Consider the following 16,850-nt stretch of genomic DNA (forward strand, 5'->3'; position numbering starts at 1 on the left):
GACAGAGGGTTGTGGCACCTGGTCCCACATTTGTTGACAGAGGGTTGTGTTGGCTATGCTCACAATTTGTATAGATTTCTTTAAATGGACTTCCGAGCATGATAATTTTTCGCTTTCTTCATATGTCATCCTGGCTCTGCTACGAAAGCTTCATGGTCAAATTAGGAAGCTGAGAATAAAAGATTAAAAGTCGACATTACGAGATTAAAAAGGTCCGTAGTTCTTACGACAAAAGTACTTTTCGTCATAGTACGACTCAGTCTTAAGTCGTAATATCGAGATGAAATGTAACAGCGAGATAAGACCTCAATATCTATGACGTTTAAAAAACTCTCGGGGAAGTAGAAATAACGAAATAAAAAGTGTTTTACTTTAAGAATCAAATGTTTGGGGTCAAGGATTCTGTATGTCTGCCTGTGTGTCTCATATAATGTTCACATTTAACTGTTCTTGGTGAAGATTTTGTTGCCAGGGGTAAAGTTAAAACTTTGCTCGTCAAGACGGTAAAGTTAAGTTTGGATAAGAATCTTAATTTTAAACAGTTAGGATACTAACATGTAAGAATTTATTTGAATGTCATTTCATTACAGAAAATAAAATGGGAAATTTGAAAGCCTTCTACATTGCACTTGAAAACCCCCAAGGGGTTTTCTTGGCTGGACAGACCATAAATGGGAAACTTGTTGTTGAACTGGATGCAGAGATGAAAGTTCGAGGTAATGTAAAATTTATAAAAGTTAATGTTGTAAAAAACGAAAATATTTTAGTAGGACAGCAACAATCATTATAGCTCAATATGTAGAGATGTTTTTTTTTTTTTTTCAATTGGAGTAATTTTTTAATTTGAAAAATATCGGTACACTTTCCTGGTGTGGTTTCATTTCAAACCTATCTATTCTATCATATTTTAGAAATAAAAGTTAGATTCAAAGGAGAAGCTTCTGTTTACTTTACGATAGAGCGTGAGGAACACGACGATTATGAGGAGTACTTCAAGACAACTATACTCTTGTTTGGCAAAGGTTGTAAGACAAACTTGACTTTAGCTAAATTTTCATTTTAAAAATTAAAACATTAAAATGAGTATAAGCGGATGTTTTGCAACATCCCATGGCTTGTATACTGTAAACCAACTTTTATTCGCGACGACTTTATTTCGCAATTTAACCGGGGTAAACTAGTTGACCACGATTAATTTTCGCGATCAGGCTTTTTCGGTCTGTTGTTAATAGACAAAGAGACTTAAAGTACCGGTTCGCGGCGAGAAATATTTGCAATGATGAGGCTGTCTTCGCGAAAATTTCTAGCATGCGAATAAAAGTTGGTTTACAGTATTTTTTTTTCTATTTTTAACACATTTCCTTTTAACGGAAGCGCATTCCTGCCAATTGTTTTCTTCTTATCTTTTTTAAATTTTGTTTTAAATTTTTTCTAAGTCGTAGGTATAGGATACCAAGACATACGTACAAGATACATAGTCGTACCTACGAGATATTAAGTTGAACGTAAGAGATAATATGTCGTAAGTAAGAGATACTAAACTAAGTCGATAACAGCATCGTATTCCTACATTCATAGGGAATAGATGCAAAATTATCTTATTACAAAATTAACAAAATTTACAAACAATTCAATTTACAAAGGAATTTGGGTCCTTTTGGACTTAAATTTTTGATCATATATATTGAATATAGAAACAAATTTGTGTATATCACTTCAATTTTCTTGTGATTTTTAATCAGAATATATGAGAATGCAGATCTCAAATATTATTCTCAAAAAATAAAAAGCAATCAACTCCATGGGACTATTCCACGGCGTAAACATACTTTTTTGAGGACTAAAATTATTCTCCCTTTCGTACAAACATTTAGAGACGAAAATTGAAGTGAAATACACAAACCTGTTATGAGAGTAAATGTGTGCCACCAGGTGATTCGAACCAGTCCACTATATAAAAAAAAAAATCAAAGTATATTAGAAAGGTCTTGTCACAGACAATACACAGATCTAATATGAAAGCCCTATCTCTTCTCATACAAACTTTATGACCAAGGTTAAAGCTTTTGAAAAATAGGACAAAATTCAAGGTCAAGATGTAAAAAGGTCTTGTCACAGATAATGCACATGTATAACAGGAAAGCCATCTCATTCAAAAGTTTTGGTTAAGTAATGTTTATTTTTTCAAAAGTTTTAAAACTTCAAGGTCAAGGGGTAAAAAATCAAAGTATATTTAGAAAGGTCTTATCACAGGCTATACACAGATTCAATATGAAAGCCATATCTCTTCTCATTCAAAATTTATGACGGGGTTAAGGTTTTTTGAAAAGTATGTTAACATTAAGTTAAGGTCACGGGGTCAAAAATCATAGTATATTAATAAAGTTCTTGTCGCAGGCATTTTAAAAACATTTTTATATGAAAGCCCAATCTCTTCTTTTTCAAAATCTATGATGAAAGTTAAAGTTTTTGAAAAGTAGGTCAAACATCAAAATCAAGGTTTTGAGGTCAAAAATCATAAAAAGTCTCACGTACGACTTTTTATCTCGTACGTACGACTTAGTAACTAGTACGTGCGACTTAGAATGATTTTTTTTTCAGTTGGCAGCAATACGCTTCGCCTTTTATTATAACAAACTTTCTTTAAAAATCTGCTACGTACTGTTCTTGTGAGAGTCCTGACAGGGATAAAAAGAGGTTACTTTTAATAAAGCGATCAAAAGTGATAACTGTTGATCACGACATAGGTCTTCAAAAAGAAAATAATATAATATAGTAGCTAAGCATACACGTACCCCTATAACGTTCTCTATGACGTTTTTTATGCCAAGTATATTTATGTCCAAGCTTTTATCACTTCATTAATCCCTAACCTATAGGCACAAGCTTAAGTGAGCTTTTAAGCAAGGTTCAGTCAGAATCTTTAACTTTTAAACTATTTATAAAAATTCAATTTTTATATTAGATATTTGAATTAAACAATACCTATTAAAACATTCAAATAAGATGAACTCCTCACAAATCCATAAAGAAGAAGGAATTTAAGGGTTTATTTGGTGTGGTAGAAAAATATTCATTAAATACACATTTGAAACATTTAATATCTTGGAACCTTACCCCCACACATTTTTATTAGAGAATATGTTTTGTTATTAATATCAACTATATGTCTCAAGTTACTAGTATATTTAAGATTAAGTTTAAACAAACATTTAATATATATAAAAAGAATTCTACCCCACTCAGTATATAACACCTTATATATAGAGAGATAAGGTAGATTTTATGAAAATATCTGTTTTACATAATTTTTCTTATTAATTTTTAGTATAGATTTTATCAAAAATATATTATTGAAAGATAATTTATTACAACAAATTCAAAATGCCCGGGGTCAATATGGAAGTTGGGATGGGGTGTGGGTCCTGTCCTCCAGCACCTGTGGAATTTACAAAAGGATTTGTATAATGCAGAATTAAGTCCTTTGAGCACACGTTTTAGTTACAACGAAACGACCAAAGAAAATTTAGATATACACTGTATACAGTAAATAATTACGTATTACAGGTTTAAATTTTGCATTGCTTTTTTTTTTTGGGGGGGGGGGTCTTATATTGTTTAAGGAGTTAAAGCACAGGCCCCTGACGTTACTTATTTTTCTTTTAGTTAAAAAGATATACCCCTATTACGTACGGCCGTAGGGGGTATACTTTTTTTTATTACTAAAAGGAAAATACATAACAGCAGGGCTTGAGGTTTAACAAATAAGAATGCCTTGGAAACGTTTTGATGTATACTGTAACTGACATTATTATTCACACAATTTTAAAAGGTATCAAATGATATTAATAAGTTAAGCATTTTTTTTGTTACCTTATATACATTGAAAGACTCTTTAAAGATTTTAATACATGTATTTGTGCATTTAGTGCTTAACAGAATCAGTAACATTTTATTTAAATGACTCGCGATCGTCATTCAGGAGCGGGGATGGGTGACGATAATCGGTTACCCCCAGGACGACACGACTTTCCATTTTCCTTCCAACTTCCCCAGAATCTCCCATCATCATTTGAAGAAAATCCAGGTTTCATCAGATACACTATTAAAGGAACCATTGACAGGCCTTGGAAGTTTGACCTTACCACGAAGATAGCTTTCACTGTTGTTGCAATGTTAGACTTAAACACACGACCAAATGCAGCTGTGGGTATATTTAAACAATACTTTGAAATCACATATTTTCGTGGGGTCAACTTTTCGAGGTTTGAGGAAAAAATCTTTGGTTTACGGGAATGGATTTCGTGGATGGAGAATGTTTTAATAGTAATGTATATTAAATTTTACATTAAGTGTTGGTCATAAATTCGTGGGTCTCCCCTTGCCTCGAAAACAACGAATATTAACCCCCCATGAAAATTAGTGATTTCATAGTAAAATGCTTTGTTTTTGGTTGTTAGATCAGGAATTAGTGTCGCACCTGTTGCCAGTGTAAAGACGAATAATGACCCCCATCGAAAAATGACCGGGGGTCATTTTCAACGACAAAAAATGACCCCCTACCCGTAGAAAAAATTCATTTTTTGTAGAAAGTGTCCTAGGGTTCATTATTATGTTCCCCAAACGAAGTTGGGGAACATATTGTTTTTACTCTGTTTCTTCTTATTATTATGTTCCCCAAACGAAGTTGGGGAACATTTGTTTTTTACTCATCAGATTATTATTATTATTATTTTTCTTCTTCCTGGGAAAATCTTTTCCGCATTGAAACCTTTTTAGGGTCAGTAAAAATGTTATGTAGATTTGCGGAAAGAAATTTTGCGTGCACGTGCTTGCAAGAGCGCTTGCAACGCGTGAAATGACCAAAATAATAAATGCAGCTGTAACTTTTCTATTTTTTGATTATATGCTTTGATACTCATAATATAAGTATATCTTAGTAGTAATGACATTAGCAAGATCTCACGCGCATGCACGTGCGCTTCGCTCTGATTGGCTGAAACTAAAGTCTCAATATCTTTCTTGTTTTACGTCATAATCCTTTGAAATTTTGAACTTAGTCTAACATTATGAAGATCTACAGCATGATATATAATAATTTTCATGAAAGCACATACATGCGCATGTGCTGGCAAGAGCACGCACGTGCAACATGTGAAATTACCAAGAAAATGGATGAAGCCGTAACTTTTTAATTTTTGGATGGAATTTTTTGAAACTCACAATGCATGAATATAGTAGTAGTATAGACAAGACGAAATGGTCAAAATTACAAGATCTTACGCGCATGCACGTGCGTTTTGCTCTGATTGGCTGAAACTAAAGTCTCAATATCTTTCTTGTTTTACGTCATAATCCTTTGAAATTTTGAACAGTCATACATAATGAAGATCTACAGCATGATATATAAGATTTATCATGAAAGCACGTAAATCCACGTGTGCTGAAATCTGATTGGCTGAAACTTAACATGGCTATATCTTTCTTGTTTCTCAACAATAGAGGATGAAGTTTAGAATATGAATAGGTATTATGGATTCCTACATGATACTGCTATCAAATTGAATGCAAGGACGTGCTTGTATGCACATGCGCACACGCAATGCATAAAATGAACAATATGTTTGAAAAGCGGTAAAATTTATATTTTTATGACTTTTTATTGATTTCTGGAACATAAAGATAAGTAAATGGTTTAGACAACATGCCATGATCACTTTGCATGTGCATGCACGTACGTTTTCGTGCAATGCGTTAAATGACAAAAAGTTGATATCATTGTAGCTTTTAAAATTCTTTTATGAAATCCTGCGAATACTAAGCATATTTAAAAAAGTTTTAAAGGAAATTTTACAAAAAGCAAGTTGGGGAGCGTTTCTGTAACGGTCCCCGTTACAATTAGAGCTAGTTATTATTATTATTATTTTTCTTCTTCCTGGGAAAATCTTTTCCGCGAATGATCTTGTATACTACACGTCCGACTTTGAAACCTTTCTAGGGTTAGTAGGCATGTTATGTAGAAAACGAATGTCATTTTGCGTGCAACTTGCAATAGTAACGTGCAACGCGTGAAATGACCAAAATTACAGCCGTAAATTTTTTGATTATATGCTTTGATACTCATTATTTAAGTATATATTAGTAGTATAGACGTGCTGACATGGTCAAAATAGCAAGGTCTCATGCGCATGAACGTGCGCTTCGCTCTGATTGGCTGAAACTAAAGTCTCAATATCTTTCTTGTTTTTCCTCATAATCCTTTGAAATTTTGAACTTAGTCACACAATATGAAGATCTACAGCATGATATATAATAATTATCATGAAAACACGTACATGCGCGTGTGCTGGCAAGAGCGCGCACGTTCAACATGTGAAATTACCAAGATAATGGATGAAGCCGTAACTTTTCTATTTCTTGATGGAATGTTTTGAAACTCACAATGGATGAATATAGTAGTAGTATGGACAAGATGACATGGTCAAAATTGCAAGATCTTACCCGCATACACGTGCGCTTTTGCTCAAAATCACGTCATAATCCTTTGAAAATTTGAACTTAGTCACATATTATGATCTACCCCCATCCACGAAAAATGATTGGCTGAAACTTTACATGCCTATAGGGTAGAATATGAATAGGTTTTATGGATTCCTACATGATATTGCTATCAAAATTGAATGCAAGGACGTGCTTGCATGCACATGCGCACATGCAATGCGTAAAATGAACAATATGTTTGAAAAACGGTAAAATTTATATTTTTATGACTTTTTATTGATTTCTGGAATATAAAGATATGTTAATGGTTTAGACAACATGTTATGATCACCTTGCATGTGCATGCACGTGCGTTTGCGAACAATGCGTTAAATGACAAAAAGTTGATATCATTGTAGCTTTTAAAATTCATTTATGATCCTGCGATACTAAGCATATTGAAAAAAGTTTAAAGGAAATTTGCACAAAAAAGTGTCCTAGGGTTCATTATTTTATATGTTAGTCCCATAAAAAATTGACCACCATTGAAAAATGACCCCCTTTAAGGTGAAAAGAGATTCTTTAATTGTCAAGTTAATAAAATTTCTTTTTAATATTCCTCCTTAATCATACTGTTTGCTTAAAGAATGATATTCCATTTGTTTTTAGAAATCAAACCATGCAACAATCAGATTCCAATACTCTTAATAGGAAAATAAATTTTTCCTTCATTTCAACTTGAAGCTTGTATAAGTTTGGCAAATCCTATTTGACAATGAAAGAGGATGAAATTTTTACCCTCCCCCCCCCAAAAAAAAAAATTACCTTAAATAAAAACAAACAAGAAATAATAATAAATGAAAAGCAAAAATATTAATAAAACTCTATACCTTTCAATAATACTGAAAGAGGCTCTAGATAAAATATTGAAATGAAGTTTAGCCTTCACACAAGTTCAATCATATCATAATTTACTTTGCCATGATTAAAGCATACTTTAAATGTTGGTGGGGGGTATACTTGAAAGTATTGTGGTAGAGTAACAGTTGAAAATTAGTAGAAGAGTAGATTATTTTAAGCTTATTTTTAGTGCCTCCTTATAGAAAAATAAAGGTAGGGTAGTTTTTTGTTGTTGTTGCTTTTGTAGATAATCAACTTCCTCTTAAATAAGTAAGGGGGTGGGGTGGGTATAACACCTAAAAATATGCTCTGTAAAGCTATGGGCTAGTGTAAAATACACATTCTAATGCAAAACCTATACATGTAGACACAACCTTTTTAGCACACAGTATTCATTACATTTCGTAATTCTTGTTTTACTCCACGATTTTACCCAGTTTTGAGTATATTTTTCAGAGAATTTAATATGAAAATCAGAACAAACATTTTCATTTTTGTAACGTCTTCTTTATACTGTATCATAATATATAAAGTTAATTGAAGACCATTTTTTTATGTCCCTGTAATCGAAGATTCGGGGGTATATAGTTTTATCGTGTCCGTCTTGTATGTCTGTCCATCTATCTGACGGTCTGTTTCTCCGCAAAAACTTTAACCTTTACATGTACCATAACTTTTCATTTATTGTAGCTATGTCTTTCATATTCAATTTGTGTACATTCCTTGTGATAAGACCTTACTTTGGGTACCACCAAATTTAACCTTTTGACCTTTACCTTGGAGTTTGTCCCATTTTACACAACGCGAAATGTAATAACAACGCGAAATGTAATAAACCTTGATTATTACATATTGCATACTTACATTTTGCGTCGAAATCATCGCAGGATGTAATAACGCAAAATGTAACAACACACTTTCGAGAATTAATACATTTCGCGTTATTACATTTTGTGTCGAGATCAACGCAAAATGTAATAACGCAAAATGTAATAACACGATTTTTGGATTATTACATTTTGCGTCAAGATTGAGCAAAAGGCAGGAACGCAAAATGTAATAACACTTTTTTCGTCAGCCAGATTGAGTACAGTTTTCAATAGTGTAGTGGCCGATCAAAAGAAAATAATAGAACAGGGGAAAAAAGATATACTAGTATGCAGTTTCTTACAATTAATAAATTTTATAATATTGAATTAATTAGCTACATGTATTTAAAATCAGTTTAATAAATGTATTCAAATTACAGGTGTTGCAAATTAGAAACGTACATCTGTGGGCAGGTTTGTTGGGGGTATTGTCCAGTGAGCTTCCCCCCCCCTTTTTTTTAGACAAATGCAATGAATCTAAAAAAAACTATTCATTTGTACTGTCAGGTGTAAATATATAGCGGGAAGGGGTTTATTGACAATAATGATTACATACTGTTCCATGCAAATCTCCAGCATTGCAGACAAGCAAAAACAAAATTCTTTCTCTCTCTTTCTTCCATCTTATGATAAAATGAATTGTATGTGCATGTCCACAGCAATACAATAATAAACAAACAAAGTAAACATTCCACCCCATCCCTGCCCCTCCTCGCTTGACACACACAGAAACTTCTAATTTGTTAACCTTTTAATGAACTTATGGTCAATCTTTGAAATCAAATATGTGTTATTGGTTGGAAATTAAATAAGACTATCAAAAATATGCCAATCAAAGTTAAATTAATTCTGTAAAATTAAGTACAGTGTATTCAATATAACTAAAACCACAGTCAGAAAAACAATACATTTAGATGTATTTAAGTCCGTAAAAGCCCTAACGTTGGTCTCATTGTTTTAGTTCTAAATATTTTTTTAGTTTCTAAATATTTCCCAAGTTGGTTACATGTATATATTTGAATAAATTTTAAGATCTTTTTTATTAAACGCAATCAAAAAAATAATTATTATATTTTGTTTTATTACATATTGTTTTATTACATTTTGCGTTGTCTTCAGTGCAAAAATAAAATAACGCAAAATGTAACAAGGAAAAAGCACGTTATTACATTTTGCGTCGAGATCAAAGCAAAATGTAATAATCTAAAAATCGTGCTATTACATTTTGCGTTACTACATTCTGCGTTGATCTCGACGCAAAATGTTATAACGCAAAATGTAATAAGCCGGGATTATTACATTTCGCGTTGTTATTACATTTCGCGTTGTAACATACCACCAAATTTGACCTTTTGACCTTTACCTTGGAGTTTGTCCCATTTTACACAAAAATGCCAAATTTTTAATTAATTTTCGCTGGCTATAATTTTTAAACGGTAGATACTAATACTCTCATACTTCACAAATGTAATCCTTGTTACATTAAACCTTTCTTAAGAAACCATCAACTTTGACCCTTTGACCATTGAGTTTGACCTACCTTTCAAACACTTATCCTTTGCCATTAATTTTGAACAAGTGGTGCTAGGCATAACAAATACATTATTTTTATAGCTTTCCTATTTTGCAATTATATTTCTTATGAGAAGACCCTACTTTGGGTACCATTATATTTAAATTGCCTTCAAGAAAAGTTTAATCTTCGCTATGTTGCCATACAGGGGCATAGCTGTTTTACAAATACATCTTTTTATATATATAAGAGGAGTTGCTGATAACAGATGGATACCCCAAAGCGTAACAGACGGACGGACATCCCAATCACTATATACCCTCCCGCTTTTCAAGCGGAGAATAAATTAATATATGATACTTCTGATTATTTCTGTCAGTACGATGATTCATCCAAAAACAATGTTTACCTAACCCTTTAGGCTGGATAAATCTTTACTCCCTTAGATTCTGAATTATCGCATTGACCTTAAAATATAGCCATAATCATATGTTATGAGATCAACATATCATGAATTTATTCAAAATAAGCTCAGGTGAGCATTTTGGCCAATATGCTTCTTTATCAAATTTTTTTTTTTTTGCCCCCTAAAAATTTCAGTTTTAATCAACAGGGAGTCATTTTTCTACGGGAGTCATTTTTCTTCACGTGGGTTCTGCAAATTTTAAGAGTGGTGACACTTTTTCTACGGGCAGAAGGGTCATTTTTCTATGTCGAATAATGACCGGGGGTTATTTTTCGCAGTCGAAAAATGACCCCCGGTCATTATTCGATGGGGGTCATTATTCGTCTTTACACCGGAAAATACGCATGAGCAGGTTATGTGAAAAAAAAACATTTCTGCAAAGGCTACGATGTTAATTCTCTTACTAACAAAGAAAAAAAAACATGTATTGTTTATATGTAAATCTGTAGAAAAAAAGAGTTAAGTTTAACGTGCTGATTATTGTGTTATAGATGTGTACTAGTATGACACTGTATACATAATTGATAAAACAGCCGTTTCTCAATAAATCTATGTATGTGGTTTTGTTTAGTGGTGTTTACTGACTGATAAACGGCAATGATTTTCATTAGAAAGGATGGTAATGATATTTGGTGGATGTAAATATTTAGAAATACAGCCTTTAAGTACTCATTAAATAAAAAATGGGACTAATATTTTGAAATTAACATGTACATTTGAGCATTTTTTTTTTAAAAATACAGCTTAAGGATGGAATGGAAAGTACCTATTACCTATGTTGTTTATGCTGTAAGTCGGGACCAATCGAAACAAGTCTGATGGTGGACAGAGTCGGGTATGTTCCTGGCGAAGCAATAAACTTTATTGCGGAAATAGAAAACATGTCGAGAAGAGTTTGTAAAATGGATCTCAGGTTATGGATGGTAAGTTTGAAAGTAATTTACAGGAGTTTAGGTTTGTGATAATAATTTACAGTAGTTAAGTTAAAGTATTATTTGATGCAGTACATGTATAAGTTTGAGCAGTAAAAGTGTACCGGCTCACAAAAATTACAAACCAAACAAACACATTTTTAAAAATTGTATTATACTAGGCCTACTAAGTTTCTTACTTCACTCACTCAGTCGATCCCGATCGTAAAGTTTTTTTTTAACTAAACAGGTATCATTTTTTAGGGGAAGGCATTGCTATTTTAGCAATCCAGACCATGTCAAGATTACAAACTTGACCAAGTCAAGATTTTTACACTCTTGACTAGGTCAGAATTGATTACATGACCATCCTATCCTGGCCAAGTCATGATTCAATGTCGATCGCGTCAAGATTAATAACATAGCCGTCTTATCCTGACCAAGTCAGGATTGATAACATGGTCATCCTATCTTGGTTGGTAATTATTCAATCTTGACCAAGTCGATCATAACATATACCCGGCTATGTTATGATTGACTTGGTCAAGATTGAATCATTTTCAAAATGGCGATTCAAAATGTTGAACACTCAAATTCCATTAAAAACTCAAACTGCTTTATTCTGAGTCGTTTTGCATACAATAAATGGAAATTAATTACAGTTTGCATTTTGAAGTCAATAAAATTTTTTCAAAAAATATTGAGGATATTGCTGTTAATGACTTCTGTTTTCATGACACGGATCTTTCATCCAATATTTCTTCTATTAAGATAAGCTTTTGACGACATCTACGAAGAACTTTTACTTTTTACTTGTCTAACCATGCTTCTTAGTATAAAATGTCAATAACATGACACAACAATTGCTGTTTGAAGGACAATATGACAAGCTACCCCAAGAACAGTATTCCCAGAGCCCAAAGGTATTTATTAAAATGATCAAAACCAGTGTAATATACGTAAACCGTAAATATTCTTCATTGACCTTCAATGTCCATCTCTGAATTTGCGTCCCTGCATTTGCAGTTTGTTATTAATAGCCAAAAAAAAACTGTATTTACAATAATCTATTGTAGTGAACGGTAAATATTCTTTTGTAAGATGTTAATTTTAGGAATATTGTATACATTCAGTATTGAATACTGTTCGTTATCTCCATAACCGTATTATATCATTTTTTTCTCGAACATATATACTCGTTTGAAATATCTCATCTTGAAAAGAACACCTTTCATTACTTAAAGAGACACCGTGACGCACAAATGGGAAAATTGACCAACGTAGAATGTTTGCATGATCCGTGTCAATTTTTTTTATTCCTAAAAGTATAAGGTTGCAGGACCGAAAAATCTATTTTTATGGAGAAAAATATATGTAAAAATTATTTGAGTATGCCCCATAACGAAAATAGTGCTTTACTTCTTCTTCCTCATTGTGCGCGTGCGCAGAATAAATAGCCATGGATATCATAGTCTCAAGTACCTATAATGAATGTAGATAGACCAAGAATTTTGATAAAAGCTTTTTAAAAAGTTGTCAGAACATATTTCTCTTTGCATGCTCCAGTTGAATGTTATAAACTTACAAGTTTGAGCTCAAATCATAGACGAAAACAATGAAATGGTAGATACCCGGTTCAACGTTTTGTTTTTTGGCAGTCTTTTCTTGGTTCACAGTTGACATATCGTTTGCTATATACTCATAATATTCATAAATCTTCTCTGTATGATACATACATGTTAAAAGAAACATGGTGACTCATTTTGTAATTTTAAATAGTATGTTTATTTTCATGCTGACGAAACATATACTTCAAGAATTAAAGAAGTAGGACGAGTCATTCATCCGGATATCCAGCCCGGGGAGACAGAGATCTGGTCAGGAGACAGGCTAATCATCCCCCCTATACCCCCGTCATCTTTCAACAGCTGTAGAATCATCGACATAAAATACAGCCTCGAGGTGTGAATCAAGTTATTATACATTACTTTTATTAAATGTACATATGAACATGTACAAAAATAATTTGCATAGGCGTCGGAACCGGGAGGGGGGCTAGGGGGGGGGGCTTAGCCCCCCCACTTTTTTCCCAAATATATACTTAGTATAGACACTGAACCTTGTTTCGTAGGTTTAGTCCCCCCCCCCACAGACACCTTGCAGTATAGGTTAAAAATGGGTAAACTTTTGGTGTTTGGAAAAAAAATTTGCTACTAAAAAGTCCCCCCCCCCCCCCCCCCCCCCCCCCATGAAATAGGATTTTCGCCTTTGGGAAATATTACCTTTTTTTCTGTTACACTTACCCCCCCCCCCCCCCACTTTCAATTTGCTTCCGACGCCAATGATTTGTTCTCACATTCAAAATGTACATGTAGTTTTATTTTGAACATATGAAATTAAAAATTAGTGGAAACATAACTTTATTAAGGAATTTAAAACCATCACACAAATAAATTTTAGCTCACCTAAGCTGAAAGCTCAAGTGAGCTTTTCTTATCACATTTTGTCTGTAGTTTGTCTCTCTGTCTATAGCTGTTTGTCCGTCTGTGAACTTTTCAAATTTTCGACTTCTCAAGAACCACTGGGCCAATTTTAACCAAACTCGGTACAAAACATCCTTGGATGAAAGAAAATTTAAATTGAAAAAATGAAGGGCCAAGTCCCTTTTCCAAGGGGGACAATCAAGAAAATCAGGAGCAGAGAAGAAGAAGGGTGCCTTTTTGAGATTTGTGAATTTCAGGGCCCCTGGATCAGGGCTTATTGTGTTAGGACTAGGCTCTAATGTTTGTATAGTGAAAATGCATGGATCCTTTGAAAATATTTTCCTTGATCCTGGGTATTATGCCAATGATTTTAGTACATATTTATGACAAAGAAAGCTGCCTTTTCCAAAATTGTTAATTTCTGGGCCCCCTGGGACAGTGGTACTTGGGGGGGGGGGGGGGTAACATAGCTTGAAAATAATTGAATGCTTTGAAATATGCACTTTGGTATTAATCAACAACATGATGAAATAAAATTTCCAAAATTTTGAAAGATGTGGCCCCAGGGTCAGTGGTTCCTGTGGGATGGGGTGCACAACTGATAAAGTGGAAATGCATTTATTTTCTCTTTGTTACTATGATCTACCTCTGGGTATTAAGTAACCAAAGTAAGCATTCTAAAGGTATAGTTATGATAAGCAATGGTGTCTCTTTCAAAACTGTGAATTGCATGGCCTCTGGTTTAAAACAGGTTTCAAATTCAATTGTTGTAAAGTTGTTACATGATACATGTACTCATGTGAATTATAAGGCCCATGGGCTTTTGTTTTGTTTTTTCTTTTCAGATATTTCATATCAACAAAGAAAATTACACTGTGTAAAAAAAACTTTACAATATCCATTCACTCTATAATTCACAAGTCAAGAAACTTTTTCGCTCTGTCAATTTTTCACATGGTCCGAATTAATATGACTTTTCCGGGAGTAAACAATGAAACTTACGTATTCTACACAACCGAAAATTTTGTATTCTATACAGTGTGGTTCATAATAATGTTTCTAAGGTTTAAACTTTTGATAATGTTTTTTTATTGCCCCCAAGCTATCGCTAATGAGAAGGAACATTAAATCTCATTCGTCTGTCAGTCTGCCTCTCACAAAATCTTAAACCTTGGTGGGGCTTAACAGAGAGGGCTTTCATATTTCACATGTACATTCAATTTACCTGTGACAAGACCTTTCCAAATTTAATCTGATTTTTGACCCTGTGACCTTGACATACTTTTCAAAAATGTTATATTTCCTTATAGCTATTGATTGAAAATAGATAGGCCTAGGGTTTTCATATTTGACGTGTATTAAACGTGACAAGATATTTCAGAGCATGCTATGATTTTTGACATAGACTTCATGTTTAATTTAACCTAATTTTAAAAGCAATCAGTTTTAATGATTACTTTTGAATGAGATGTAACAGGGCGTTCATATTATAAACAATATGCAACAAATAATGGGACCCCAACTACTGCATCTACTAAGATACCGAAAGCGGGAAATCACAATCATGGGTATTTGCTTGTATGGTAACAAGAGGCCCATGGGCATTATAGGTCACCTGAGCATCATGCAACAACTTTCAAATGATTGAATTTGGTTCATGTTTTAAGCTAGATGCTATGGCATTCACAATTTTGAAAGAGGCACCAATGCTAATTATAATTATACACTTAGCAGTTGTTTAGTTTGTTTACTATAATGGATAAGCAGGGTAGGGGAACAAAAAAGTATGTCAACTAATCAGTAATGTTCAGCAATAATCAGGAGTGCTCCTACCACACATGAACCCCTGACCCTAGGTCTACACATTGCACAATTTTTGAAAAGGCACACTTGCTTATCAAAAATGTTTGATTAATACCAAGGAGCAGATTTCAAACAATTCATTTTCAGTATATAAGTAGAGCCCCCCCCCCCTCCCCATTTTGATATCCCTGGTACCACAATTCTGGAAGAAGAGCCCATCCCATCATAACTATGTAAACAGTTCATTCTGCTTATTACCCAGGAGTAGAGAAAAAGATTTTCATGTATAAAATGTATTTTCACCATATAATCATTATAGAGCCGCATCCTAACACCAGAACCCCTGACCCTGGGGCCATGAATTTCACTATTTTGGTAGAGGCACTCTTGCTCATCATAACTATGAACTTAATTAGTTTATTTAATACTCAGGAACAGAGAAGAAGATTTTCAAAGAATTAATGCATTTTCACTATATAATCAATAGAGCCCCGCCCTAACACCATAATCCCTGACCCTGGGGCCATGAATTTCACAATTTGGGTAGAGGACTCAATGCTGATTACAATCATACCAACAGTTTGACTGCTTGATGTCCGGGAGTAAAGAAGAAGATTTTTTAAGATTGCACTAATTTTAGTGGTTTTTGCCCCACCCCCCAGGCCCCAGGGGAGCAGGGAACACGAAATTCACAATTTTTGTGATAGATGCTATATGCCAAATTTGGTTGAAATTGGTTAAGTGGTTTCAGAGAAGAAGCTGAAAATATTTAAATGTTAACGCACGACGGACGACGACGGACAAAAACAGATAGCAATAGGAGTAGTATAACAGGCCTAGATGGCGAGGTCAACTGAGTGCACTTTTTGGGCTGGGGGGGGGGGGATAGGGAGGTCAACGGAGTGCACTTTTGGGGCTGGGGGGATGGGGAGTTCAAGGGAGTGCACTTTTGGCCGTGGGGGGATAGGGGGGTCAAGAGAGTGCAGATTTAGGGGTCTGGGGGGATAGGGGGTTCAACTCAGTACAGCCCTAACCCTAACCCTAGGGGGCTAAGGGGGTCAGTATATAGCTCTAAATACGGTGTTTACACTATACTATACGTGGCTACTACGATTCACAACGCTGTTACTACGATTTTGGCAGCGACTCAAGAATGTGATTATGACGTCACGATTTCATTCACAGTCTAAAGTCTAGCCAGCCAGCCAGTTTGAACTGGATTTTCTGAAAACAATAACAAAGACAAAGACAAGAACACAGATTTTATTCAGATTCAAAATACATAAAGATTTTTCCTCTTATGGGTTCTGGCTGGACTCTTCTTAATTTCTCCTGGTCTGCTTCCCTTCCTAGATCACGAATCTCTGTCAGCACTTCTTTCTCTAACTGGTCTATCTCCCTTTCTAAATCACTAATCTCTGTCAG

General features: G+C 34.0%; 1 protein-coding gene across 1 annotated transcript; it reads left to right on the top strand.

The window, feature by feature from the left end:
* The first annotated feature begins 590 nt into the window (after positions 1-590).
* Positions 591-13,107, top strand: LOC134256769 (arrestin domain-containing protein 3-like). The gene is made up of 5 exons (XM_062739443.1): positions 591-716; positions 912-1,022; positions 3,983-4,206; positions 10,972-11,151; positions 12,919-13,107. The coding sequence occupies exons 1-5, from the start codon at positions 599-601 to the stop codon at positions 13,105-13,107; spliced, it is 822 nt and encodes a 273-aa protein (XP_062595427.1). The 5' UTR covers positions 591-598.
* The last annotated feature ends 3,743 nt before the right edge of the window (positions 13,108-16,850 follow it).

Source organism: Saccostrea cucullata, unplaced genomic scaffold (assembly GCF_032062105.1).
Source record: "Saccostrea cucullata isolate Sc308-1 unplaced genomic scaffold, CSIRO_AGI_Scuc_v1 ctg13940, whole genome shotgun sequence".
In the NCBI taxonomy this organism is placed as follows: domain Eukaryota; kingdom Metazoa; phylum Mollusca; class Bivalvia; order Ostreida; family Ostreidae; genus Saccostrea; species Saccostrea cuccullata.